General features: G+C 43.5%; 13 protein-coding genes and 1 non-coding gene across 14 annotated transcripts; 8 read left to right on the top strand and 6 right to left on the bottom strand.

The window, feature by feature from the left end:
- Positions 1-75: 75 nt before the first annotated feature.
- On the bottom strand, positions 76-2,863 carry V1512DRAFT_51433 (BRO1-like domain-containing protein). The gene is made up of 3 exons (XM_066918422.1): positions 2,391-2,863; positions 1,925-2,342; positions 76-1,879 (listed from the first exon to the last, which is right to left on the bottom strand). Exons 1-3 carry the CDS (start codon positions 2,660-2,662, stop codon positions 347-349), a joined length of 2,223 nt encoding a protein of 740 aa, XP_066770077.1. The 5' UTR covers positions 2,663-2,863; the 3' UTR covers positions 76-346.
- Positions 2,761-4,426, top strand: V1512DRAFT_266125 (carbon-nitrogen hydrolase). Its single transcript, XM_066917039.1, has 10 exons — positions 2,761-3,167; positions 3,216-3,402; positions 3,445-3,523; positions 3,564-3,590; positions 3,641-3,696; positions 3,746-3,768; positions 3,814-3,950; positions 4,000-4,072; positions 4,116-4,215; positions 4,267-4,426. Exons 1-10 carry the CDS (start codon positions 2,961-2,963, stop codon positions 4,329-4,331), a joined length of 954 nt encoding a protein of 317 aa, XP_066770076.1. The 5' UTR covers positions 2,761-2,960; the 3' UTR covers positions 4,332-4,426.
- Positions 4,427-4,448: 22 nt separating this feature from the next.
- V1512DRAFT_t52 lies at positions 4,449-4,522 on the top strand. Its single transcript has one exon. It is a non-coding gene; the product is annotated as a tRNA-Ala (tRNA).
- Positions 4,523-4,550: 28 nt separating this feature from the next.
- On the top strand, positions 4,551-5,724 carry V1512DRAFT_266119 (NADP-dependent oxidoreductase domain-containing protein). Its single transcript, XM_066917038.1, has one exon. It carries the CDS (start codon positions 4,744-4,746, stop codon positions 5,674-5,676), a length of 933 nt encoding a protein of 310 aa, XP_066770075.1. The 5' UTR covers positions 4,551-4,743; the 3' UTR covers positions 5,677-5,724.
- On the bottom strand, positions 5,626-7,487 carry V1512DRAFT_266115 (CYTH-like domain-containing protein). The gene is made up of 4 exons (XM_066917037.1): positions 6,572-7,487; positions 6,247-6,519; positions 5,943-6,197; positions 5,626-5,894 (listed from the first exon to the last, which is right to left on the bottom strand). Exons 1-4 carry the CDS (start codon positions 7,352-7,354, stop codon positions 5,730-5,732), a joined length of 1,476 nt encoding a protein of 491 aa, XP_066770074.1. The 5' UTR covers positions 7,355-7,487; the 3' UTR covers positions 5,626-5,729.
- Positions 7,488-7,512: 25 nt separating this feature from the next.
- V1512DRAFT_242002 (uncharacterized protein) lies at positions 7,513-8,475 on the bottom strand. Its single transcript, XM_066914273.1, has 2 exons — positions 8,013-8,475; positions 7,513-7,956 (listed from the first exon to the last, which is right to left on the bottom strand). Exons 1-2 carry the CDS (start codon positions 8,399-8,401, stop codon positions 7,554-7,556), a joined length of 792 nt encoding a protein of 263 aa, XP_066770073.1. The 5' UTR covers positions 8,402-8,475; the 3' UTR covers positions 7,513-7,553.
- On the top strand, positions 8,243-9,443 carry V1512DRAFT_266110 (uncharacterized protein). Its single transcript, XM_066917036.1, has 6 exons — positions 8,243-8,460; positions 8,522-8,650; positions 8,706-8,796; positions 8,847-8,937; positions 8,994-9,112; positions 9,172-9,443. Exons 2-6 carry the CDS (start codon positions 8,591-8,593, stop codon positions 9,222-9,224), a joined length of 414 nt encoding a protein of 137 aa, XP_066770072.1. The 5' UTR covers positions 8,243-8,460; positions 8,522-8,590; the 3' UTR covers positions 9,225-9,443.
- On the top strand, positions 9,444-10,404 carry V1512DRAFT_266108 (uncharacterized protein). Its single transcript, XM_066917035.1, has one exon. It carries the CDS (start codon positions 9,503-9,505, stop codon positions 10,286-10,288), a length of 786 nt encoding a protein of 261 aa, XP_066770071.1. The 5' UTR covers positions 9,444-9,502; the 3' UTR covers positions 10,289-10,404.
- On the bottom strand, positions 10,364-11,368 carry V1512DRAFT_266107 (Pre-mRNA splicing factor-domain-containing protein). Its single transcript, XM_066917034.1, has one exon. The coding sequence runs from the start codon at positions 11,225-11,227 to the stop codon at positions 10,394-10,396; it is 834 nt and encodes a 277-aa protein (XP_066770070.1). The 5' UTR covers positions 11,228-11,368; the 3' UTR covers positions 10,364-10,393.
- Positions 11,369-11,518: 150 nt separating this feature from the next.
- Positions 11,519-14,489, top strand: V1512DRAFT_211064 (uncharacterized protein; the record flags this gene model as incomplete). Its single annotated transcript, XM_066913520.1, has 3 exons — positions 11,519-11,689; positions 11,736-11,850; positions 11,899-14,489. 3 exons carry the CDS (start codon positions 11,519-11,521, stop codon positions 14,487-14,489), a joined length of 2,877 nt encoding a protein of 958 aa, XP_066770069.1.
- A 766-nt stretch (positions 14,490-15,255) lies between these two features.
- Positions 15,256-17,202, top strand: V1512DRAFT_292549 (major facilitator superfamily domain-containing protein). The gene is made up of 2 exons (XM_066918302.1): positions 15,256-15,730; positions 15,783-17,202. Exons 1-2 carry the CDS (start codon positions 15,408-15,410, stop codon positions 17,050-17,052), a joined length of 1,593 nt encoding a protein of 530 aa, XP_066770068.1. The 5' UTR covers positions 15,256-15,407; the 3' UTR covers positions 17,053-17,202.
- On the bottom strand, positions 17,139-18,563 carry V1512DRAFT_287595 (S-adenosyl-L-methionine-dependent methyltransferase). Its single transcript, XM_066918115.1, has 3 exons — positions 17,979-18,563; positions 17,591-17,925; positions 17,139-17,540 (listed from the first exon to the last, which is right to left on the bottom strand). The coding sequence occupies exons 1-3, from the start codon at positions 18,526-18,528 to the stop codon at positions 17,388-17,390; spliced, it is 1,038 nt and encodes a 345-aa protein (XP_066770067.1). The 5' UTR covers positions 18,529-18,563; the 3' UTR covers positions 17,139-17,387.
- A 111-nt stretch (positions 18,564-18,674) lies between these two features.
- On the top strand, positions 18,675-19,410 carry V1512DRAFT_266100 (uncharacterized protein). Its single transcript, XM_066917033.1, has one exon. It carries the CDS (start codon positions 18,802-18,804, stop codon positions 19,228-19,230), a length of 429 nt encoding a protein of 142 aa, XP_066770066.1. The 5' UTR covers positions 18,675-18,801; the 3' UTR covers positions 19,231-19,410.
- On the bottom strand, positions 19,354-21,032 carry V1512DRAFT_266099 (phosphatidylinositol-glycan biosynthesis class S protein). The gene is made up of 2 exons (XM_066917032.1): positions 20,943-21,032; positions 19,354-20,898 (listed from the first exon to the last, which is right to left on the bottom strand). Exons 1-2 carry the CDS (start codon positions 21,003-21,005, stop codon positions 19,462-19,464), a joined length of 1,500 nt encoding a protein of 499 aa, XP_066770065.1. The 5' UTR covers positions 21,006-21,032; the 3' UTR covers positions 19,354-19,461.
- Positions 21,033-21,091: the final 59 nt, after the last annotated feature.

Here is a 21,091-nt window from a genome sequence, read left to right as displayed (position 1 = left end):
TGTTCGTGGATTCATCTGCTGCTGATTCTTAAGATTTTTTTTTAATTTCGACTTGCAAGAGTAGAATACAGTAAATCAGATTTTAGGCGAAATAATTTGAATTTGAATTGAGCTTTTCTTTTGTATTTGCTAAGTGTAAAGAAACAGTTGGAACTGATTTTTTTGCAAATTAGTAGAAACAATATTGTTTTTATATATTTGTGAGCTTTTGCGTTGGTCAGAATCAGAATACTAAAAATACGTCGACAATTTCTAACTGACTTAAAAACTTACAACCAACTTTAGAAATACAATCGGTTAAATTGGTACACAAAATAATAATAATAAATTATTTATAGCTTTTTTTTTATATCATTTGCTGTCGCCGATTCTGCAAAGTTGCCAATATCCGCTTGCTTTCATCTCTGCGGTTTTCGACAAATTCCAACACGTTACGTTCAGTCGACTTTGCAAAGTCAAACAGTTCGTTGTAAAAATGTACCCCTTTTTGTTTGCCATAGTAAACGTCGTTCCAGGCTTCAAACGCTTGCTTGAAACGGCTGATCGTACCGTGAGACCGACGGTCTGAATCGTCCAATTGTGCCCGTCGTTGCTTAATGGCTGGATTATCGAGCACAGCTTTCCATTCTGCCGTCAGCTCCTTGAGCGTCATTGCCTGCTGATAAACAGTAGCCGCAATGCGCTTCTGGTATGGTATAAATTTTTCCAATTCTGACTTGAACAACTTCTCTTCAATGTTTGGAACTTTCTGATTCAAAATCAGCAACGATGAAATGTCGTCTTGTTGGATTTTTTGTTTCATTTCAGTGTACACCAGACCACGCTCTTTCTTCAACTTGGTCAATTTTTTTAATAAGCTCTCAACCGCTTCTGTGTCTGGTTTCTTAACGCCAGCAGTAGCTTGCCGTTCCGAAAGATCCATATCAAGCAAAGAGTTTGACAATGATGATACACTACCAGATTGTCGGAAATAGGCGGCCAATTCAGGACTGTTTGGACCTTGCGCTAATATACGGATCTCTCCTTCGACAGGCGCGTACTGTGCTTGCAGTTTCTTGTCCGAGTTTGAAGCCGTCCACAGAGATTCTTTGATGCTGTGTAAATCAGATTTCAACGTTGAGGTGAGCGATGCTGACGGCGACTGTGACCAGAACTGGCCCAACCGCGCCCGCATACCTTCAGACTCGGCCTCCTCCGCCTCTAACTCTCGATCGCACCTTTCGACCATCTCATAAATATCACGCTTCTTCTGATCAATATCCGCAAAAGTAACAGGCCCTTCCGCATGGATTTTCTGCGCCCAAGACAACACTTGGTCATCAATCTTGTTGGTATTTACAGATTGTGTAATTTGCCGAATCGTTTTCAACGCGGCCGGTAAACCGAGATATTCAAGTGCCGTCGAAAGCTCTTCTTCAGCCACGTCAACTTTCTCACCTTCTGCCCGTAAAACTTTTGCTTTTTCTTCTGTGTACATGCTAATTTGCTCCGCAACAGATACAGGTATAAGTTTCTCGAATATATCACGACCTATTAACTGCGTAATATCCTGATCCTTATATAAATCACTCATAGGTGTAGGCACTGCGGCTTCAAGAGGGCCAATTTCGGGCACAGTATTTACTGGCGGAACACTGTTGTGATACACCAAGTCATTATCTTTTTCCATCGATGCCAATGCCGTTGTGAGTTGCGCGTTGTGCGCATTCAAAATCTCGTTGAACGCATTGTAAGCTGAAGGCAAGTACGATCGCATGGCAGCCTCACTTTTTGAGATTGAAATCTTCATGTATGCAATTGCTATACCTTCCTTAGATTTGGACGATTGAAGCAATGCTTGCTGATGATTTGCGACTGATTCCATATAGTATTGTTGCACCTATTCTTGTCATTATGGATTTTAAATCAAACCTTCTTAACTTGCATTTGCTAAAGAAACCCAGTCCCGTTCGCCCCAGCCTTTTGAGACCGCATTACTAATGCCTTCAACAGCAGTCTTGTACATGTTTGCAGCCGACTTAGCAACTTTCGTAAGAACGGCAGGCTTCGCCTTTCCTTCAGACAGTAAAGTCTCAACAAACACTTCCTGTGCCTGTGCGAGCATCAAAGTTGCCAGCGCCTTGACCGTATCACGATTCAGATCAGAACTAGGAGCATGCAAGAAGTTTTCGGCGACGAACGTGTAGATACCTGAAGCGGCCTGGAATGCTTTATACGCTATTTTTAAATCGGAGGCATCCACTGCAATATGCGAGTTTGTAGATGCCAAGTTGAACAGAACGGAAGCCTTCTCAAACGCGATTGAATGCTGGGTAGTCTCAAGATGAGTATATGCATCCATCCTTTCGAAGTCAGCCATATAACATTCCATTCCACAGCAGTCAACTCACCAAGTAAACCCCACTCTACATCCGCCCTCTTCTACCGGAATTCGCAGGTCCAACAGCTCTAGCTGACCATAATACTTATACAATAAGTCTCGTCCAGTCGCATCTTTGCCAGCTCCGGTCATGTCCTGCCGTAACCGACTGAACATCTGACATTCTTTTGAAAAATTCTCCGAGCTTCCATAAGTATTTCTAATGTACGCCTGCAAAGGAGAAGCCCAGTCCAGATCCTTTGTTGTCTTGAGAGGAACTGCAAGTTTCGGTGATGGCGCCATTACAAGGAATGGCTTTCTATGATAGTTCCGAGATAAAGCTGAGAAAAGAAACTGAATTCGGTCAATTCTCTGAATAACAGCACCTTTCAATTAACCCTGACGCAAGAAACGAACTTCTCTATAATCAAGTCTAAATCTGTTTTACTGGGACTGAGACAGACCTGAAGGTGCTATGGCCATGATTAGTGCGTAATCCCCGCCGCACGAGGTTTAGGCGATAAAGAAAGAGTAGATCAGGGCTCAGGAATATTTTGATCAATTGTGCACTTTCGTCGTATTTAATCGTGCTTAGGCTTTAATGAATCGATATTTGATCATTGGAACTAGAGCTGGAGCTAGTTTATATCACAATATACCTAAACTACAATCTGCAATCATTAGATTCAATATATCACGACATATGACATTAGCAGCATGTGGACAGTTTTGCGCTACGGCGTCAATGAAGGACAATCTAGAGTCAGTTCGACTTTTGATAAATAAAGCAGTTAAAGCGGGTGCAAGTGTGCGTGATAAATGTATAGTTCACTCAATCAGATGTTAACTGTGAAAGGTGCTCTTTTTGCCTGAAGCATCAGATTACATCGCTGGATCTGCGAGCGAAACAGTCGCATTAGCTAAAACTGTTGAAAAGTCAGAGTTTGTGGTTGGAATACAGAAGGAATTAGCAGCACTAGACTCAGAATTACAAGTTAGCGTCGGAATCCACGAAGCAGTTGACGGCGAGGACCGCGTCAAGAGTATGATGTCAAAGGTGGTGTTATACCTGCTAACCGCAGTAGACACATTGCTATGGATTGACAATAACGGCAAAATAACGCAAAGATACCAAAAGTTACATTTGTTTGACGTGAACATGAAGTACGCAAGCTTATTTGTGATGATTGAGTCTAATTAGTAGAAACGGTCCAATACTGATGGAATCGAAGTACACGACAGCGGTAAAAAAAAAAAGAGCGTGCGCTGACTATTATACAGATCTGTTCAGCCTGGTAAGGAAGTGCTGAAACCGTTTTCAAGTCCCCTAGGAAATAGTATGCATATTTATTTATGTTTGATATATGAAGCTCACATTTAGTTCAGTTGGATATGCTATATGTTACGATGTCAGAACAATGCTATGTAGAAGAAGTGTATACTGATACGAACAGATTCGGTTTCCAGAGCATGCGTTGAAATTACGGTCGATGGGTGCTGACATCATTACTTATCCATCGGCATTTACAGTTCGAACAGGTCAAGCGCACTGGGAGTTATTAGCCCGCTCTAGAGCAATTGATACCCAAACGTGAACTTACACATTTGTCATGTGATATAGTAGCATGCTAAATTACTAGATATGTTATAATGGCTGCGCAAGTGGGTGCGCACGATCCAGAAGGCAAACGAAGAAGTTGGGGCCATGCAATGGTGTGTTTTATTTTACAGTCGAATGCAGCTAATTAATTTAAAGATTGTTGATCCCTGGGGCACCATCGTTGCACAATGTCCAGACGTCGACTCATCGCCACGGTTGTGTGTAGCTGACATTGATTTGAATATCTTACAAAAAGGTCAATTGTGAAGCGATAAGAGAACTCATATGTCTGCTAACGCTGTCGCAGTACGCACCGATATGCCTTTATGGCAGCAACGAAGAGGACAGTTAGTATATGGATACGAAGTTTGAGCTAAGTAGTTGACGTTTTTGTTTTAATACAAAATTTGCCTTAAATTAGCAGTGCTTTTGTAATTAAATTAGTAGTTTTAGTTTATAGATGCAGACAATTTTTTAAAATTGAAAAAGGGGCATCTGGTGTAGTTGGTTATCACATTCGCTTAGCATGCGAGAGGTCCCCGGTTCGATTCCGGTGTTGTCCAATTAATTTTTTGTGTTACCACGTTTTATGTTTTTTTTTTGCAACGTTAGGCAACGTTAATCGTTGACTTAGAGTCTAATAAGTTTTAATACGCAATTAGGGAGAGTAGGAGTGACGTACATAATAGAGTTTTAAGGCAACAATTGGTTGTGAATCAAATGGCTATCACCTGCAATCTTATCCTCCTCCGAGCGAAACCATAAATATTCTACTTCCTTCTGAATGAATCGAGCATGGTTGATCCTTCGTCACATTCAACCAAGCACACTTAATATTCGCCAATTGTCTACTCCAGCAAATATGTCATTTACTTTACCTTCTGGTGCAATTGTCCCAGTTCCTGCTTTTGGATCTGGTACTAAGTGGTATAAGCCTGGTGATCCAACAATCAATCGCGCTGTTGTGGACGCAATTGTGTCTGCAGTCAAGCTCGGATACAGACACATTGACTGTGCTGAAGTATATGGTACTGAAGGCGAAGTTGGGGTTGCTATTAAGGAATGTGGTGTTCCTCGTGAAGAGCTTTTTATTACTGGTAAGATTTACCAGGCCATTAAGGATCCTCGATTGGCTTTGACTGAGACTTTAAAGAAGATGGACACTGACTATCTGGATCTTTATCTTATTCATTGCCCTTTCTTTGACGAAAAGTCTCACGGAATTTCAATTCCTAAAGCCTGGGAGATTATCTCTGAACTTAAGGCTGAAGGCAAGATTAAAGACATCGGGGTTAGCAACTTCGCAATTGCAGACTTGGAGTTGTTGGCCGACGCGGAAGAGAAGGTCGCGGTCAATCAGATTGAGTTCAATGCTTACTTGCAGGACCAGACACCTGGAATTGTTGACTACTGTCATTCTAAAGGCATTGTTCTCGAAGCATATACTCCTCTTGGGCCAATTGCTGCAAAGCCTGGTCCATTGGACCCTATTATTGCAAAAATTGCAGCTAAGTATGGCAAGGATGAAGGACAAATTTTGTTGCGTTGGGTTTACCAGCGTAATGTGTTGCCAATCACCACTTCGGCCAAACCAGCAAGACAGGCATCAAACAAGGACATCTTTGGTTTCGAGCTGACTGCCGAGGAGATGTCGGAGATCAACGAATTTGGTAGCAAAAAGCACTACAGATCGTACTGGAATGCTCAGATGGATTAGAACTTTATGGCAAACTATATAATGTACGTTTCCTGGTTAAACCCACAGAATCTCTATGTAAGATCTTGACCTCCCCGACGCACTAAAATTCGTACGTTATCGAGAAACCTACGAATTGATTCTTCGTATCCATCATCCTGATTCCCGGATTTTATCTTCGCAATGTGTTTCAGCGTATCGGTAATATCCAGTTCAATCTCCAGTTCATGCGACTTATGCTTTATAAAGTTAACATTATTTCAGCATTAATATGATAAAACACATACACCTGGGCCAGTAACTTGAGTCAGATCGACTCGGCTATTGTATCGCATATAAGAAACACGATCCTTTATTCGATCATTATTAGTTCGATATTGAGGTAGTGGGTCATCTAGTTCTGGCTTTTCCGTATTTAGCGATATCCGCACATCGAACTTCGAGCCAGGAAAATATATCATCAAATCTCGTATCCGCGACTTTCTAATCTTTTGAACCACTGTATCCGTTTTAGTATCTATTGATACACGTATTTTGCCACTCTGAGCATCGTCAGTAGAAATAAAAGATAGTGTCAGCTAGACTTATTACCTTCTGTTCTGACGAATGATTCCGTGGGACATCATAAAAAATGTCTCGCAAACTTAATTGCTCAAACGTGATTGGCATTTCCCACTTTTCAGACTGCTGCAGACACTGATTAAGAAACTTATGGTACGCCTTATGCTGTATTCCACCGACGTTAGATTCAAACTCTATCGTTCCAGCTAGCATGTCTGTATTCAATAGTGTTTCAGTGTCAACCGGTAGTATCAATCGTTGCCGTGTTTGTTTTGACATGATTGTGCCAACCTTTGCTTCAATCTAAAATACATGTTAAAACGTAGGGCAAACTGCTAGAAAATTGTCGTCTTACTTCAAGGGTCTGCTGAACTTCAGGAGCCAGGTCAGCGATATTGGCATAGATCCAGCTAGACACACGTCTTGTAAGATCTTCAAATGGCTCCATATTGGTAAGCGTGCCGTGCCCGACTCCCCCGCTTGACATGGGGTCTGCGACGGATTCGCGGAAGACATTCTTAGACATTGCGGGTGTAGACGATAATGATTTACCATATAATTCCCTCCAATTTGATGTCCACTTTCTAGCATATATAGGTGGTGTACTATATCGCTTCGGTTTACCTTTGTTTTCCTTTTTTTCAGCTTTTTCCTTCTTTTCAGTCCTTTCCTTCTTGTCTTGTTGCTTGGCTTGACTATGAAGGTTCGATTTTACCCTCTCATTTTGACCGTTAGACACTAGCGTTGATGGCGCCTTGTGCTCTTCAATTTGTTGTTCCATAGTCGTAGATGAAAACGAGTTCTGCCTTGAGGGCACGTCATCAGCTGTAGTTATGCTCGTTATGCTCATACTTCTGCTGCGAGAATTTGAATTAAGCAACTGCCTTGTCGTACGCGTAGGAGACACATGTGGGGATAAAGCTGCTCTAAGCATTGTAGGCGTTTGCATTGGTGTTTGTAAAGGTGTTGGATGAGACGAAGTTATCGGCGAAGGTACTGGTGGAGGAGTATCTGGACCATCTAGAAGATCAGCAATTGATGATGTCCGACGCGTGTTTATTGGCGGTGGCGGTGGTGGAGGTGGTGGAAGAGCTTTGGATTTTCCGTCTGTGTTGTTTATAATTGACCTGAGATCCATATTGCTGAGTATACGCTACCAGAGCGCATTACATTGATGAGCAACTTGAGATCATCTTGGAGTGTTTAGGTGAACATGCTTCTAACACTAAATTTTTAAGCCGGGTAAATAAACATATCTGTTCCTACGAGACAGGTAAACATGCAGTAACTAGTCATTTAATTGTAAAGTAATTCCATTATTAAATATGCAGAAGTATTTACGTTATGACGCAAAGCCACCCGAGCCAGCCGTAGAAAAGCCACACGGGATACAGTGCCAAAACAACACGACCGGCACGAACACCAGCACCTTTCAGGGTCCGGGTCGAAGCAAACAGAGACCATGCAACAAGAGCGACGTCAATTGGGAAACGAATCAGCATACGTTTGACGGCAAGTGAGAAAATGGCTGCCGGGACAAGCGGAAAAAGAGCGTATCCGAGGATGCAAACCGCATGGAAAAAAGAGATTGACCCCCCGAGAAGCTTAATATTGAGAGTGACAAACGCTTCTGCGATCCAGACAAACGCAAACACACCAGAGAAAACAAGAGAGTTCTGGTCATCCGGAGCGGCAATTGAGAGCATTAATGACAGAACCAGGCAGAAAACTAATGGACCCCTGTAAATCGTAAGAAGCTGAACAGACTAAATATGAAGCCCAATCGATAAGCATACCATAAATCCCAGTCTCTAATAACCGCACCACTTTCTGGATCGGTTTCAGGTTCAGATTTGGGAGACAGAACTTGCTTCACTCTGCGACCAACAGCACGAACGTCTCTCATAAGAGTCGTCACTACAGGCTCATCAAGAGTATCTGCACCAGAAAACCTTCTGTCCTGAATTTGATCACCGGCAACGGTGCTGCTGTTTGTAACAAAGGCACTAGAGCCAATTGCAGTAGGGATTGCAGGTTGACTTTGGCTTGAACCAGAAGCAACAGGAGTGTATGATGGAGGGGGACCTGAAAAAGGAGCCGGGGTTGGTGATCCCTTGCTAAGTAAATTTGCCGACGCAGGCACGTCCGGCTCTACTGTACGATCATCATATGGTGAGGAGGACATTGCACTTAATTTGCTCGAGATCGAGAGGACTTAAATTTTGGGCTTGAAGGGTCCCCAAAGTACGTGCAACCATCTATCTAAATGCATAAGCATATTGCGATTAACGCATATACCTACTAGTATTTACAGCACATTCACACAACTTCTGTTTACGAGCTTATTCACTCACTGTAAACCGAGGAAGAAACAATGAATTTTATGAGTTTATTACCCCAAACAGCAGGTATATTGCCAAAGTACTTGCTATTTGTACGTATACTACATATCTAAGCACAGTGGTTTAATCAGCTAATGAATTGACTAGATTTCGGTCGTTTCGGCCTTCAATTCAGCTCAGTCATACTTTGGGGGCCTTACACTTACAAGACGAGTCTACGAAGCAAAACCAAGTGAAGGTAAAATGATTGGGATTTTTGATTTACATCAAATAAGTAATTCTTTATAGTTACCCCATTGTCAGCGCGTACTTTTGGTACATGGACATTTGTAACTGCAGTAGTTCGTTTATATGGAGCGTATCATATAACTGATCCAGCGTGAGTGTATCTTACTATTCAATTGCTCATGGATAGGTGCTGAGTAGTAATTGCAGGGTCTACGATATCACATACGCCACTTACTTGGTTGCATTTGCTCATTTCACTTCTGAATGGCTCATTTTTAAAACTGCAAAGTTCGGTAAAGGCCTTTTAGGCCCTTTAATTGTGTCAAGTAAGTTTTTAGGATTGTTCAATCTCGTTGTTTTTCGTTTTGTTGACCAATTAAACTAGCAAGCACTATTGTTTGGATGACACTTCAGAAGGCATTTTACCTTTCACTGTAACGAGTTTTGAAAATGTATTTTGGCGAAACAAGATTTAAGGTTTAAATGATTCATACTGTGGCGTTGCTTTGTACGACCTGGCGCAAACATGCGCGACTCAAAACACGTGAGCCACTCGAGTAATCGCTAAACCTCACTGACGTCAGGGGGTGCGGCTCATTGTACTCGAATGATTTTGCTGCTTTAAATCATCCTCGCTCGCTCCTTTTGTACTCGAGTAAAAAACATCTTTGTTTCCTTTCCATTCACAACTTTTAACAGATAACATTCTAAATCAAATGACACTTCTTCCACAACATGTACTTATTCGGCCGCTGCTAAAAAGTGATGTCGACCAAGTCCTCAAACTGGAATCAAAAACACTCCATTCAGCCGACAGAGTCTCACGTGAGCTTCTTCTTTACAGGCTCAAAGCTGCTCCAGAATTGAGCTCGGGTATATTCGTACGAACACAGCGAAAAGGTAGATGGGCAACGAAACAACACCGGCTTCGTCGGGACAGCACTGACTCAAACACTTCATCTTGCTCGTCAAGTTCATCTTCATCTTCGGCAACCTCAATAGTAGGATCTTCTCCACCTTCAGGATCAGGTTCATCTTTAGCATACAGGCTTTTTGGAGGGAATTCACCGAAATTTCAGCCTGTCGAAGACGAGAACGATAATAACGTTAATGCGTGTCCTCGGTCTCGCGAAAAATTGATTGGATTTCTCATTGCAGTCAAGACTCCTAATCCGTTTGTTTCAGACGATGCTTTAGTTGCAACTACTTCTGGAGACGACCTCCGTGGGCATGTTGAGACCGGATCTACTATCGCGATTGTCTCGTTCTGCGTTGATCCTGACTTTCAAGGCAAAAAATTAGGTACTACGCTTATACGCGACTTTGTGCAGCGCATGTCGACTCAATCTGTGGCTTCGCGAATCGCACTTCTTGGACGGGATGACATGATTCCTTTCTTTGAAAGATTGGGATTTTATGATGCGGGAAAAAGCAGCGCCCATCTTGGTACAGGTGATTGGAATGACTTGTATCTTGATCTCGAGGACAATGATGACGATTAAAGATTTGCATGACTACGATTTGCATTGTGTGGTGGTTGCGTTCAAAATGGCGTTACGCGTGTAATTACTGTATAAGATCATAGATTTTAATTTATTATATAATGTCTAATCTTTAATCATTGGTCGATACCTTTCATGATCTCTGTCATATTCTCTTGATTCACGCCTATGACCGTGGCTACTATTACTTAACTGTCCATCTCGATTCCTACGTGAGTCCGATCTGTGATAATCGGATCGATGTGAGCTGGACCGATGTGATTCTGGCCTGTGTGAATCTGATCTGTGTGAGTCTGAATGCGGGCGATGCGACCTGTGAGACGTTGACCGAGAAGAATCACGCTCCGCTCGATGAGTACTGTGTGAATTGTGGGACCCACTTGATCTGTGTCTATCATCCCCTTTTGAAATACGTCCAGAGTCAGACGATTTCTCCCTTGCAGCAATCAGCTCCCTCAATCGCTGTGGATTATTTCGCAATGCATTGACCATGGCTTGCTGTTCCTTCTTGATAACTAGCATAGGATCGTCGCGTACTTTTGAAACAACATCCTTCGCAGAAGCCGTAGCACTTCCAGTTCGTACAAACGAATTCTTTTCCTCCTGTTGTAATGATCCCATGTTGTTGCTCTGCTGCAAAAGTTCCTGCACTGTATTCTTTCCCAACAAAAAAGCTTCTACCTCACTTGTAACCCCCATATTCCCCCCCTGAGGTGCTGCATACATCCAATCTACTCGATCAACCCTTCGCTTGCCTCCGTTAGCCTCCTGCATGGCCTGCAACTCATTAAGCTCGCGTTCTTCTTGAATTTCACGTTGTCGCTCAGCAATCATCTTGCGCTCTTCAAGTGCTTCTTGTTCACGTTCCCAGACCGCCGACTGATTCTTCATCAGACCAGGATGCCATGATTTTTTCAGATTTAAATCTCCTCCTCCCATTTGTGCTGCTGATCGAGTATTAGTGTGAAAATTGTAATAAGCAGCTAGTGTTGAGATGGGAGGCAATCATTAGTATTTTGTAGAGTGACATATTTGGCGAATTTGAGGACTTGCCACATATGCTAAACGCGGTTAGGGTTATATTTGAGCATTTGAGTAGAAGACGAAATCAATAGCAATCGCAATTTGCGCTTCGAGGCTAAAGCGAAAATGTCGAGTCTTGCTAATATGTTCGATGATAGTGAGGGGGATGATGATGAGTTTTTGCGGGAAGAAGATGAACAGCCTCGCATGCCTGCAGACAACACACGACCGACTGCTACTGCACCAGCTCAAGGTGTTGAAAATGGAAACGAAGTAAATGAGGAGGACGACGACGAGGACGATGATAATGAGGAAGACGAGGAAGACGATGAGGATGATGAGGATGATGAAGATGATGAAGAAGGTGAAGATGGCAGTGTTAGTATGGTTGATTTGGGTTGAAGACTTGCAATTAATTGAGTAGGCAAGGCGGAAACGACCCAGAAAAGAAAGACGCAATCAGTTCCTCGATGTTGAAGCTGAAGTCGATGAGGACGAAGAAGACTTAGAGGAGGATGAGGATGAACTTGGCAGAGAAGGTTTGTTTAGATGGTGGATGAATATGAGTGGTACTAAATCCAGTCTAGATGGTTTCATTCAGTACGAAAATCAAGGCAACGAATTTGAAAGAGGTGACGACCGATTACATCGTGAGGTTGATCGACAACGTGCAGCGATTGTGAACGAGGATGCTGAACGACTTGCGTCTGAGTATCGGGAGAAATACGGCCGATCCGCAGCTTCGAAGTATCGTGGTGATATGTCTGTTGTGCCACAACATCTTTTGGTTCCGAGCAGCAAATCTCCCAATATTTGGGGTGTGCGATGTAAGCCCGGGAAGGAGAAAGCGATTGTTCGCACTATTTGGCGTATGAAGGAAAGTTTACAGTACACAAACAATCCCATTCAAGTGCTATCAGCTTTTCAAAGAGACAACTTTTCAGGTTATGTTTACATCGAAGCGCACAAGCTTCCTGATGTGGAATATGCTCTTAAGGGTATTGTGAACGTTTACTCCCGCCAAATGATTTTGGTTCCTATTGAAGAATACACCGATCTTTTGCGCGTCACCAAAGGTACTGAAGTTGAGCTGGTGCCAGGTGCATACGTGCGTATCAAGCGCGGAAAATATCAAGGCGACTTGGCTGTCGTTGACGATTTAAGTGAAAACGGACTTGAAGCTAGACTGAAAGTGGTTCCCCGACTAGATTATGGTCGAGGGCTGGATCTACAAACTCAGCCTGGAGTAGACGGGAAGCGTAGGCGGGCGTCTAAACTGTCTGCACGTCCAGCCGCTCGTTTATTTGCCCCTATGGAAGCGCGTATGAGCGATCCAAAGAACTGGCAACAACGTCAGGCAAAGGATAACCATTATATTTTTCAAGGCGAGGAATATATCAATGGGTACTTAATGAAAGATTTTAAAATTACACATTTGATTACGGAAAATGTTGAGCCAACATTAGAAGAAGTCACAAAATTTTCGTCGACACAAGATGATGAGGGTATTGATCTGCAGTCACTGGCACAGACTTTGAAACAGGCATCTTCAAATGCAACGTTTCAGCCCGGTGATCACGTTGAGGTGCACGAAGGCGAGCAAAATGGTGTTTTCGGTAGAGTTATGTCAATTGATCGTGAGATTGTTACATTGAAGGCCGAATCAGAAGGTCTTAAGGGACATGTTCTTGAAGTTCCTTCAAAGAGTTTGCGGAAGACATTCAATCAAGGTGACCACGTGCGTGTTATTGGTGGAAAGTACAAAGACGAGACTGGTATGGTCGTTCGAGTCAAAGGTGATATAGTCACTATCATTGGTGATTTGTCAATGTCAGAGATTACCGTGTTCTCCAAAGATCTGAAAGAGGCGTCAGATATTGGTGGCCGTAATTCACTGGGGAAATATCAAATTCACGATCTTGTTCAACTCAGTGCCAACAATGTGGCGTGTATAATCACAGTCGAGCGTGACGCGTTTCGGGTACTCGATATCAATGGCACGGTGCAGACGGTACTGCCGTCTGCAATTAGTATGAAAGTTGATAATAAGTTTTCTTTTGCGACTGATCGGAACGGATCGGAAATTCGGATTGGAGACACGGTAAAAGAGATTGACGGCGAAGGACGACATGGAGTGGTTTTACATATTTATCGAACGTTTGTGTTTTTGCACGACCGATCCCAGAACGAAAACTCGGGAGTGTCATTGGTCCGAACGCGAAATGTGTTGGCTGTTGCTGCAAAGGGGGGGCGAATCACCGAATCTGGCAATGACTTGTCAAAGATGAACCCCAACATGCAAGTTGGCAGAGGATCAGCTCCAGGAAGTATGCCAGCGCCAATCAATATTCCTCGTCAAGGAGGTCGTGACCGAACACTTGGCCAGACAGTCAAGGTTCGGCAAGGGCCTTACAAGGGTCTTCTAGGTATCGTGAAGGATGCGACCGAGACTACAGCGCGAGTTGAGTTGCACTCAAAGAGCAAGATAATTACGCTTGAAAAGACTAAACTTGGATTCATGGATGCGCGTGGAACAAAGTCGGTGTCGTATGAGGAATTCATGACACCAAAGAAGTTTTTGAGCGGCAATGTTGAACCAATACCGCAGTACCAAGGTGGTACTCCACAATGGATGGGCGGCCAGACATCGGGACGTACACCTGCGTGGGCCATGGCTGGTAGTAGCAGCAGTGGAGGTCGGACTCCTGCTTGGGCAGCGACTGGGGATGGTGGTCGTACGCCAGCCTTTGGAGACGGTGGTCGGACACCTGCTTGGACGGCTGGTGGTGATGGTGGCCGAACGCCAGCTTGGCGAGCAGCACCTGACGGCGGACGAACGCCAGCATTTGGCGATGGTGGGCGAACCCCTGCATGGAATGCTGCTATCGACGGCGGCCGAACCCCAGGATTTGTGGACACTTCTCGAACTCCTGCATGGACCGCAGCTGCGGAGAGTGGTCCGACACCAGGCTGGGGTGGTGACAGTGGCCCGACACCGAAATCGGGTGGCGATGCAGGTGGTCCTACGCCTGGTTGGGGAGACAGAGGTCATACCCCAGGATTTAACGATGGGGGTCGGACTCCGGCGTGGGCACCGGTGCCGGACCCAGGCCCAACTCCGGGGTGGGGGGATGGTGGGACGACGCCTGCTTGGAACATGTCGTCTTCTCGGCCGTAAGCATTGGCCGTTTACAAAACAAAAAATGTGAAATACTATAGATTGTCCTCTGAAATTAAAAGTAAACTTTTTTCTGTCTTACCATCCAACGCATACTGTGTGAGGAGTGACAGCGGAAGTGTAGTTAGTTAACTGGGTTAACTGTGGGGTTTACAGAGCCGCGTATGTTGCGGCTAGAAAAGTCCCGTACGTCAATATGCTGAGAAAACTTAAACTTGTCCCCACATTTTTGTGCGAGTTTGGTGGTATGGTCACACCGCTGGTTGTGCCTAAACTACCCGATCTAGAAATATAAACACGAAGTTTATGTGTGTTGGTGTAGGATTGTGTATGCTGTTTACTTATTGTATAAAAGAAATCTGTATCAGCCACAGTTTAATGGGATATTCGTATTCTCAACAGTAGAATATTGAACTAGTTATTTCACAGTTATTTCATAGTTATTTCATAGTTATTTCATATTTAAATTATGTAATTAGCTTGCTAAATAAACAGTAAGCTAAAATTTAGTCAAGGAAATAATCACTCTTCACAGTGAAGATCTCGGTCGTAACCTTTTGTTGTACTCTGACAGCGAAGATCTCGCTGTTCTATTCGTACCTGTTTGGATGTTGAGCCCTTATACTATGATGACCAAGTTACTGTCAATACATCGGCATAGTTTAAGTACGATGAAGTTTTTAAATAGTACAACAATTACCGGAATGATTACTGTTTAAAGGCTATTAAGCGAATAAGCCGCATCAAAAATATTACCTAAGTAGGAAGTCACAGCGCACACAAATAAGTGGTAGATGCGTTGCGTTGCCTGATGAAGGAAACAACGTGGATGTCGTAAGATTCTTTGTGAGCGTTCGAACTGCTGCAGTATAAAGCGGGACCAAAAGAATTTGATGATAGAACCTGACCCCGTCCTTTATGATGTCAGCCTCTTCTCCATACTTCTCGGCTGTGATAGAAGACGACTCCGTAGCGAGATCAGTTCTTTCTGTTCGCAGACCCTCTGATGCTCTTACTCGATCATCAAAGAGTACAATTATAAATTACTCCAATACTTATAGACCAAGATCAAACACGACTTCACGCGATCCTGAACTTGGACAAGCGTTTGAACTGACTGATTTGAGAACAGACTTTGGTGCTTCTTCTTTAAATAATGAAAATGATGTTGTCAATCAATGCGCTACTAATGAGGATGATACAAATGACTGTGTGAATGCAAAAAGATATTCATTTGCTGAGTATGGTGGTGCTGTTTTTACTAGTGTGGTTATAATACTAACACCTCATGAGACTACCGCAAAATAAGTACAGATTACTTGTAGCATGCTGGATTCTAGTTGGGTTGGGATTAAATGATGGTGCTCCCGGTGCCATTTTGCCTTATATGGAGGAACATTATCACATCAACTACGCAGTGGTTTCTATGATTTGGATGGCCAATTCAATAGGCTTTATTGTTACTGCATGTCTCTGTAACTGGCTGTATGCTCGGATCGGTAGGGTCGGACTACTTACCCTTGGCCCTGGCTTACTGGTCCTCATGTATGCCATGATTGTCGGCGCACCACCCTTCCCTGTTATCGTAGTAGCATTCTTCTTTGGTGGACTAGGCATGGCTATGATTGTCGCTCAAGTCAATCTGTTTTTGTCTTACTTGCAACAGACAGAAGTGTGTTTTGGGGTGTGCCATGGAAGCTACGGCATCGGCGCTATGACCGGTCCGTTGGTTGCAACTGCCATGATCTCGGCCGGAGTAAGCTGGCAGAAATATTACATCATTCTTTTGTTTATACAAGCTGTTGCCGTTTGCATGTCTGCATGGGCATTTCGAGGTTGCGATCGTGATTTCGGGACAGAGCACATGCTGCGCAAGTATCGCAAACGCGATGCAATGACCACGAATAACAGTCTGGTTGCGGTAACATCTAACATGCCGCCATTACCAGCTGTCACTGTACATCACAGCAGGAAGGAAACATCAATTTACTTGCTCGCTGCCAAAAATCGCATCACTGTGCTTAGTGCGTTTTTTATTCTCTTTTATCAAGGCGCCGAGGTCGCCATCGGTGGATGGATTGTGTCATTTATGATTGACAGTCGAGGTGGAAATCCTCACGCGGTCGGATACATTGCTTCTGGTTTTTGGGGCGGCGTGACTGTCGGTAGATTTGTACTGAACCACTTTTTAAACAAGTTTCTGGCTCCACGAATGGTCATTTACTTACTCCTTGGTCTGGCTATCATGTTTGAGATTGTGACTTGGGTGTTGCCAAACATCATCGGTGCCGCAGTAGCTGTCTCCCTTGTCGGACTCGTTGTCGGGCCCATGTATCCTTCAGCTATGACGGTGCTCAGTAGGCAGTTGCCGCGCAAGTTGCAAACGTTCTCGTTGACAGTAATCACTGCGTTTGGATCAACAGGCGGCGCATTGTGGCCGTTTATCACTGGACTGATTTCTCAATCTCGGGGTACTTACGTCTTGCATCCAATAGTCATTTCGTTGTTTGCGGGTATGATTGCGCTATGGACGGCGATCCCACTTCGCACTGCTACTCGGTAGTTGTATAAATTTATATAAGCTCTTTGAAGATGTTTGATGAGAATTTAGCTTTAATGAGGTGTTCTGTCATTATATAGTCTATGCATTTCTAGGAGAACAAATTGTATTAAATCTAAAGATAATATAGTTGCGACAAACACTAATAAGGACAAAAACTTTTATGTACCGTAATCAAAAAAAAAATTAAAAGATCATGACAAGCCGATTTCTCCCCCCAAAAGACAAAGAGCCCAGAAAGGCGAATATGCAAAACTATAGAACCAGACATATTACTACAAAAACTATATAAAACGTTCAAAAAGCCAGTCTATCGTACAATGAACCAATAGAGATTCTTAACACATTTGGTAGTGACAAACACCATTGGCGAGTCTCGCCGCGGGCTCGTCTTCAGTAGGCTGGAAATCGTACTCAATTGCAATGTCGAGATCTCTTGGGTTGGTACTGTTTGGCTGACTGGTGATGCGTCCTGTGATTGTCTCGCCATACTACAATAATTAATTTCTTAGCAACAGTAATGAAAAGCATGTGTACATACGTTAACGGTGAGGACTTCACGGATGTAGAAAACAACTTGCTTCCAATGCGTGTACTTTGCATGAGGACCGGTAGAAAACCTGATTGGTTTGTGGCACTTCGAGAACTCGATATCGAACCACGCAATAAACGCATGGACAAAATCGTTTCGCCGGGACTTGAGCGCGAATGTGCGTGAGAATGCCAAGTCGGATTTCTGGACCGTGTACAAGTCAAGATCAAGAACCTGGAACGAGTCGGTGACAACAGACTTCATGTCGACCGTGTCTACGAGAGGCTCGGTCAGAGCAACTTCTTGAAACGGAGAGAAGTCAAAACCATAGACATTTTTCCAGACTGCAGAAAGAGTTAATTTTCAACCTAATTTGCTTGTAAAGTTTTAAACTTACATCCAATCTTCTCTTCCTTGTAATCACCATCCTCAATAGCGGCAACGTGTAAAGTCGCACGATCAGGGAAAATCAAACCATCAGGTGCAAGGTATTTGTCACGAGCTACCAAAACAGTATCGAGCATGCTCTCGTACAACAAGAAATATCCCATCCACTCCGAAATGATGATGTCGACCTTGTCGAATGGAAGAACGACTTCTTCCATCTTTCCTTTCAACAATGTAATCTTATCAGATAGCCCATTCAACTCTACAATCTTCTTTGCCATGTCAATAATGGTAGACATGTCAACACCAATAACATGCTTCGCACCAGCCTTAGCAGCAAACATAGACAGAATACCAGTACCACAGCCAACATCAAGCACGACCTTGCCTCTAAACATATGACTGTTCTGATAAATGGCATTTCTATACGATAGCGTCCGGGTATCATCCTTCAACATCTCCTCATGAATTCCATAGTGATCATAAGATGAGAAATAATGACGCTCGCTAAATGGCAGAACAACATCACCTGTTGAAGCCTTACTACCTGAATCTGCCATTTTCTGCGTTTGCTTTTAGTTAAACCACGTTTGGGAGGAAATTGAGTATGTCGCGTGGGAAGAAAAAAAAAATGCTACAGATAAGTTACCCGGAAACGGCCTCTGTTTTCTTTCGCCCAGAACTCCCACTTGGGCCAAAATGATATGAGAACACCATCCGCATGCGATTACTGTAAAAAAAACTACTGCCCGGTCAACTGTATTTTTTACTCTGATTCTGCTTTTTGTTCTGTTTTTTTTTTTTTCCTGTCACTGTCACTAGTTCAGCTTTAGATGTTTAGTCCTTTCTCGCCAACCTCAAGTATCGATACTCCGACTACTGCTATAAGTGAATCAATTGAGATCTCAAAGACTGTAGCAGTTTTTTATCCTTATGCTGCTGACATGCCGTCATCTTCTATACTTGGAGATTGGGTGAATTTGTATTCTCTTCCAAACTACAAACTTGAAGGCTTTTCCGTCTTGAAGCCTAGATACTTTCCGAAGCCATGTGTGATTCCAAAGTCGGACAGTGAGATTCGAGGAAGACTTTTATTCGTTCCCGAAGCAAAGTTGAAGACACTTGATTCGTGGGAAGATGCAACCCACACGAAGACTAGAGTCGAATGCTCTGTTTCTAGCGCCAAACCAAATGATTTGATACAGGCATATGTTTATCTCTGGAACGGCAACTGCGTGGCTGGAGAGTATGAGTATTTGTGATTGACGCCAGTTTTTGGACTGGGGTTTTATTTTCATATTCAAAAGGTGATAAGGCATACTTTGTTTTCACAAACATTTCTCTGTCACGGCATTAGTAGAAATGTTCAATACTCTATACCAGCATTGTCATAAATTCTGTTAGATTCTATTATATACAGTGTAATTATATATAGTAACGCGTATAATGCTATGTGACAAAAGTTTTATACTTTGCTATCATACCAATGCCTTTTACCGCCATTCCTTTACGATCCTTCGTAGCCCGACTGCCAATGGGACGAACACAGGTCCTAGCAGTGGCAAATAGACCGCGACCTTGTGCTCAAACGGCACGAAAATGTTCAACATCATATTCTTATCAAAGGCTGCCTTGTTGACCAAAAATGCTGCAGTAGCAGCGTGCTGCAACACGCTTCTCTCTATCAGTCGATCCAGTTTTCCGGTAAGCGTCGCAACTGGCGCGTTCCATTCTTCGAGCGCGCGTACTACAAGGTCTCGTACTGTACTCGGAACCGCCATCTCGGGCAAAGACGTGATGATTCGGGTTAAAGCGGCCGCGTTTTCAGAAGCCGCCCGCAGGTTTGTGATTGTCGCTATCCGGGCAAACTCGTGTTGGTGTGGTAGTACTCTTTTAGTGCCTGATTCTGTCCTGAGAGTGAACGAGACTGGGGAAATTAGCTTGACGAGCTGCTTGCGAAAAGACTTTATTGCTGACGTAATTGTTGCATCCCTACCCGCAATCACGACACCGCCCCAGTTAGCGACTGTGAAACCAAGACTGCGCGTTCTAGGAGACTGCACGGGAGGCAGATAGTACACAAATTGGAGCACGCGTGGTGTAGGTTCAGTCTGATTAGATGCCACTAAAGTGATATGCTGTAGATCCCAGGTGTCCAATAACGAAGAAAGCTGGTCAGAAGAGACTTCTTCTCCTAATTGACTATGCTCAGTCGAATCTGCACTGACATACTGAAACCCAATGTCAGAGTCGTATGTGATTGAAGACACAAAAGTGTTCAAATCACTTTCTTGGAGATCTAAAATCAAAGATTCAACACCATTTCGCCACTGTTCGTGCATTTCTGGCATTAGACTACGTGTATATTGAGTACTGTCGATCGCAATCAAGAAGGTAAACGACAGGTGCAGTTTGTCAGCGTACGCAGCACCAGCGTGTAAAGTGCTGGATTCACCTGCCGATATAAAGTCCGATTTGGCGCCTAGTTCGTGCTTGTTAAAAAATAATATATCTCCCAAGAACGCGTCGTATACGCCGTGAGCGACGAGTTGGGGAGTTATGGCACTTCCAGAAGGGACTTCAATCTTGATCTGTTCCGTCTTTGTAATTCTGACCGATTTGGACTTTTGGCGTGTAGACACAGTACAGTCCACGGTATATCGGCATTCCGTGCCAGTGACAAGGTCAATATTGAAGATTGAAGGCGGCGACAATGTAGATAGTTCTGCTGAAATTTGATCTAGTGAAGATGTCGAAAGACATGACGGCTGCACATTAGCACAAATATAAATGCCATTCACACCAGCTTGCAAGCCTAAGTCGTGCTCGAGTCTATCTTCAATATACGACAGCTCCTTTAAAGGCAATGGTGTGCGATGTATAGTTGTCGTCTTAAACCACAGTGGGATCCCTAAGAAAAGGAACACGGCCTACCACATTAGTATTGACTTATATTGCCTGATCTCATACGTACCCAAAAGGCAAGTACAACTTTTCGCCGTAAGCTAATTGCGTCCTGTGATTCCGGCTCGATCATTCCATTCTCTGCTAAAATATGTGTTCCCTGTGAGCGTGGATTTTAACAAAAATTCAGGGGGTGTAAGTTTATGAGGGTAGTGTACT

Source organism: Lipomyces arxii (assembly GCF_038497795.1).
Source record: "Lipomyces arxii strain Phaff 12-163 unplaced genomic scaffold V1512scaffold_17, whole genome shotgun sequence".
Classification (NCBI taxonomy): domain Eukaryota; kingdom Fungi; phylum Ascomycota; class Lipomycetes; order Lipomycetales; family Lipomycetaceae; genus Lipomyces; species Lipomyces arxii.
The sequence above is the reverse complement of the archived record's forward strand: the minus strand, read 5'-3'. Positions and strand labels throughout refer to the sequence as shown.

Bases quoted from the DNA above. Each gene is read 5' to 3' on its own strand.
- V1512DRAFT_266125 (XM_066917039.1), top strand. From the start codon at position 2,961: ATGAATCGATATTTGATCATTGGAACTAGAGCTGGAGCTAGTTTATAT. The intron at 3,524-3,563 runs GTACGCAAGCTT...TCTAATTAGTAG, and splicing joins TTGTTTGACGTGAACATGAA to AAACGGTCCAATACTGATGG. The intron at 3,769-3,813 runs GTCAGAACAATG...TGATACGAACAG, and splicing joins GATATGCTATATGTTACGAT to ATTCGGTTTCCAGAGCATGC.
- V1512DRAFT_242002 (XM_066914273.1), bottom strand. From the start codon at position 8,401: ATGTCCTCCTCACCATATGATGATCGTACAGTAGAGCCGGACGTGCCT. The intron at 7,957-8,012 runs GTATGCTTATCG...TACGATTTACAG, and splicing joins ATTAGAGACTGGGATTTATG to GGGTCCATTAGTTTTCTGCC.
- V1512DRAFT_266108 (XM_066917035.1), top strand. From the start codon at position 9,503: ATGACACTTCTTCCACAACATGTACTTATTCGGCCGCTGCTAAAAAGT.
- V1512DRAFT_266100 (XM_066917033.1), top strand. From the start codon at position 18,802: ATGTTTAGTCCTTTCTCGCCAACCTCAAGTATCGATACTCCGACTACT.
- V1512DRAFT_51433 (XM_066918422.1), bottom strand. From the start codon at position 2,662: ATGGCGCCATCACCGAAACTTGCAGTTCCTCTCAAGACAACAAAGGAT. The intron at 2,343-2,390 runs GTGAGTTGACTG...TGACTTCGAAAG, and splicing joins TGTAGAGTGGGGTTTACTTG to GATGGATGCATATACTCATC. The intron at 1,880-1,924 runs GCAAGTTAAGAA...TGACAAGAATAG, and splicing joins ACTGGGTTTCTTTAGCAAAT to GTGCAACAATACTATATGGA.
- V1512DRAFT_266099 (XM_066917032.1), bottom strand. From the start codon at position 21,005: ATGATCGAGCCGGAATCACAGGACGCAATTAGCTTACGGCGAAAAGTT. The intron at 20,899-20,942 runs GTACGTATGAGA...CTAATGTGGTAG, and splicing joins AAGTTGTACTTGCCTTTTGG to GCCGTGTTCCTTTTCTTAGG.
- V1512DRAFT_287595 (XM_066918115.1), bottom strand. From the start codon at position 18,528: ATGGCAGATTCAGGTAGTAAGGCTTCAACAGGTGATGTTGTTCTGCCA. The intron at 17,926-17,978 runs GTAAGTTTAAAA...CTCTTTCTGCAG, and splicing joins CAAGGAAGAGAAGATTGGAT to TCTGGAAAAATGTCTATGGT. The intron at 17,541-17,590 runs GTATGTACACAT...TAATTATTGTAG, and splicing joins GTGAAGTCCTCACCGTTAAC to TATGGCGAGACAATCACAGG.
- V1512DRAFT_292549 (XM_066918302.1), top strand. From the start codon at position 15,408: ATGATGTCAGCCTCTTCTCCATACTTCTCGGCTGTGATAGAAGACGAC. The intron at 15,731-15,782 runs GTATGGTGGTGC...ACACCTCATGAG, and splicing joins AAAAGATATTCATTTGCTGA to ACTACCGCAAAATAAGTACA.
- V1512DRAFT_266110 (XM_066917036.1), top strand. From the start codon at position 8,591: ATGAATTTTATGAGTTTATTACCCCAAACAGCAGGTATATTGCCAAAG. The intron at 8,797-8,846 runs GTAAAATGATTG...AATTCTTTATAG, and splicing joins CGAAGCAAAACCAAGTGAAG to TTACCCCATTGTCAGCGCGT. The intron at 9,113-9,171 runs GTAAGTTTTTAG...CAATTAAACTAG, and splicing joins AGGCCCTTTAATTGTGTCAA to CAAGCACTATTGTTTGGATG.
- V1512DRAFT_266107 (XM_066917034.1), bottom strand. From the start codon at position 11,227: ATGGGAGGAGGAGATTTAAATCTGAAAAAATCATGGCATCCTGGTCTG.
- V1512DRAFT_266119 (XM_066917038.1), top strand. From the start codon at position 4,744: ATGAATCGAGCATGGTTGATCCTTCGTCACATTCAACCAAGCACACTT.
- V1512DRAFT_266115 (XM_066917037.1), bottom strand. From the start codon at position 7,354: ATGGATCTCAGGTCAATTATAAACAACACAGACGGAAAATCCAAAGCT. The intron at 6,520-6,571 runs GTAAGACGACAA...CATGTATTTTAG, and splicing joins AAGTTCAGCAGACCCTTGAA to ATTGAAGCAAAGGTTGGCAC. The intron at 6,198-6,246 runs GTAATAAGTCTA...GACGATGCTCAG, and splicing joins ATCATTCGTCAGAACAGAAG to AGTGGCAAAATACGTGTATC.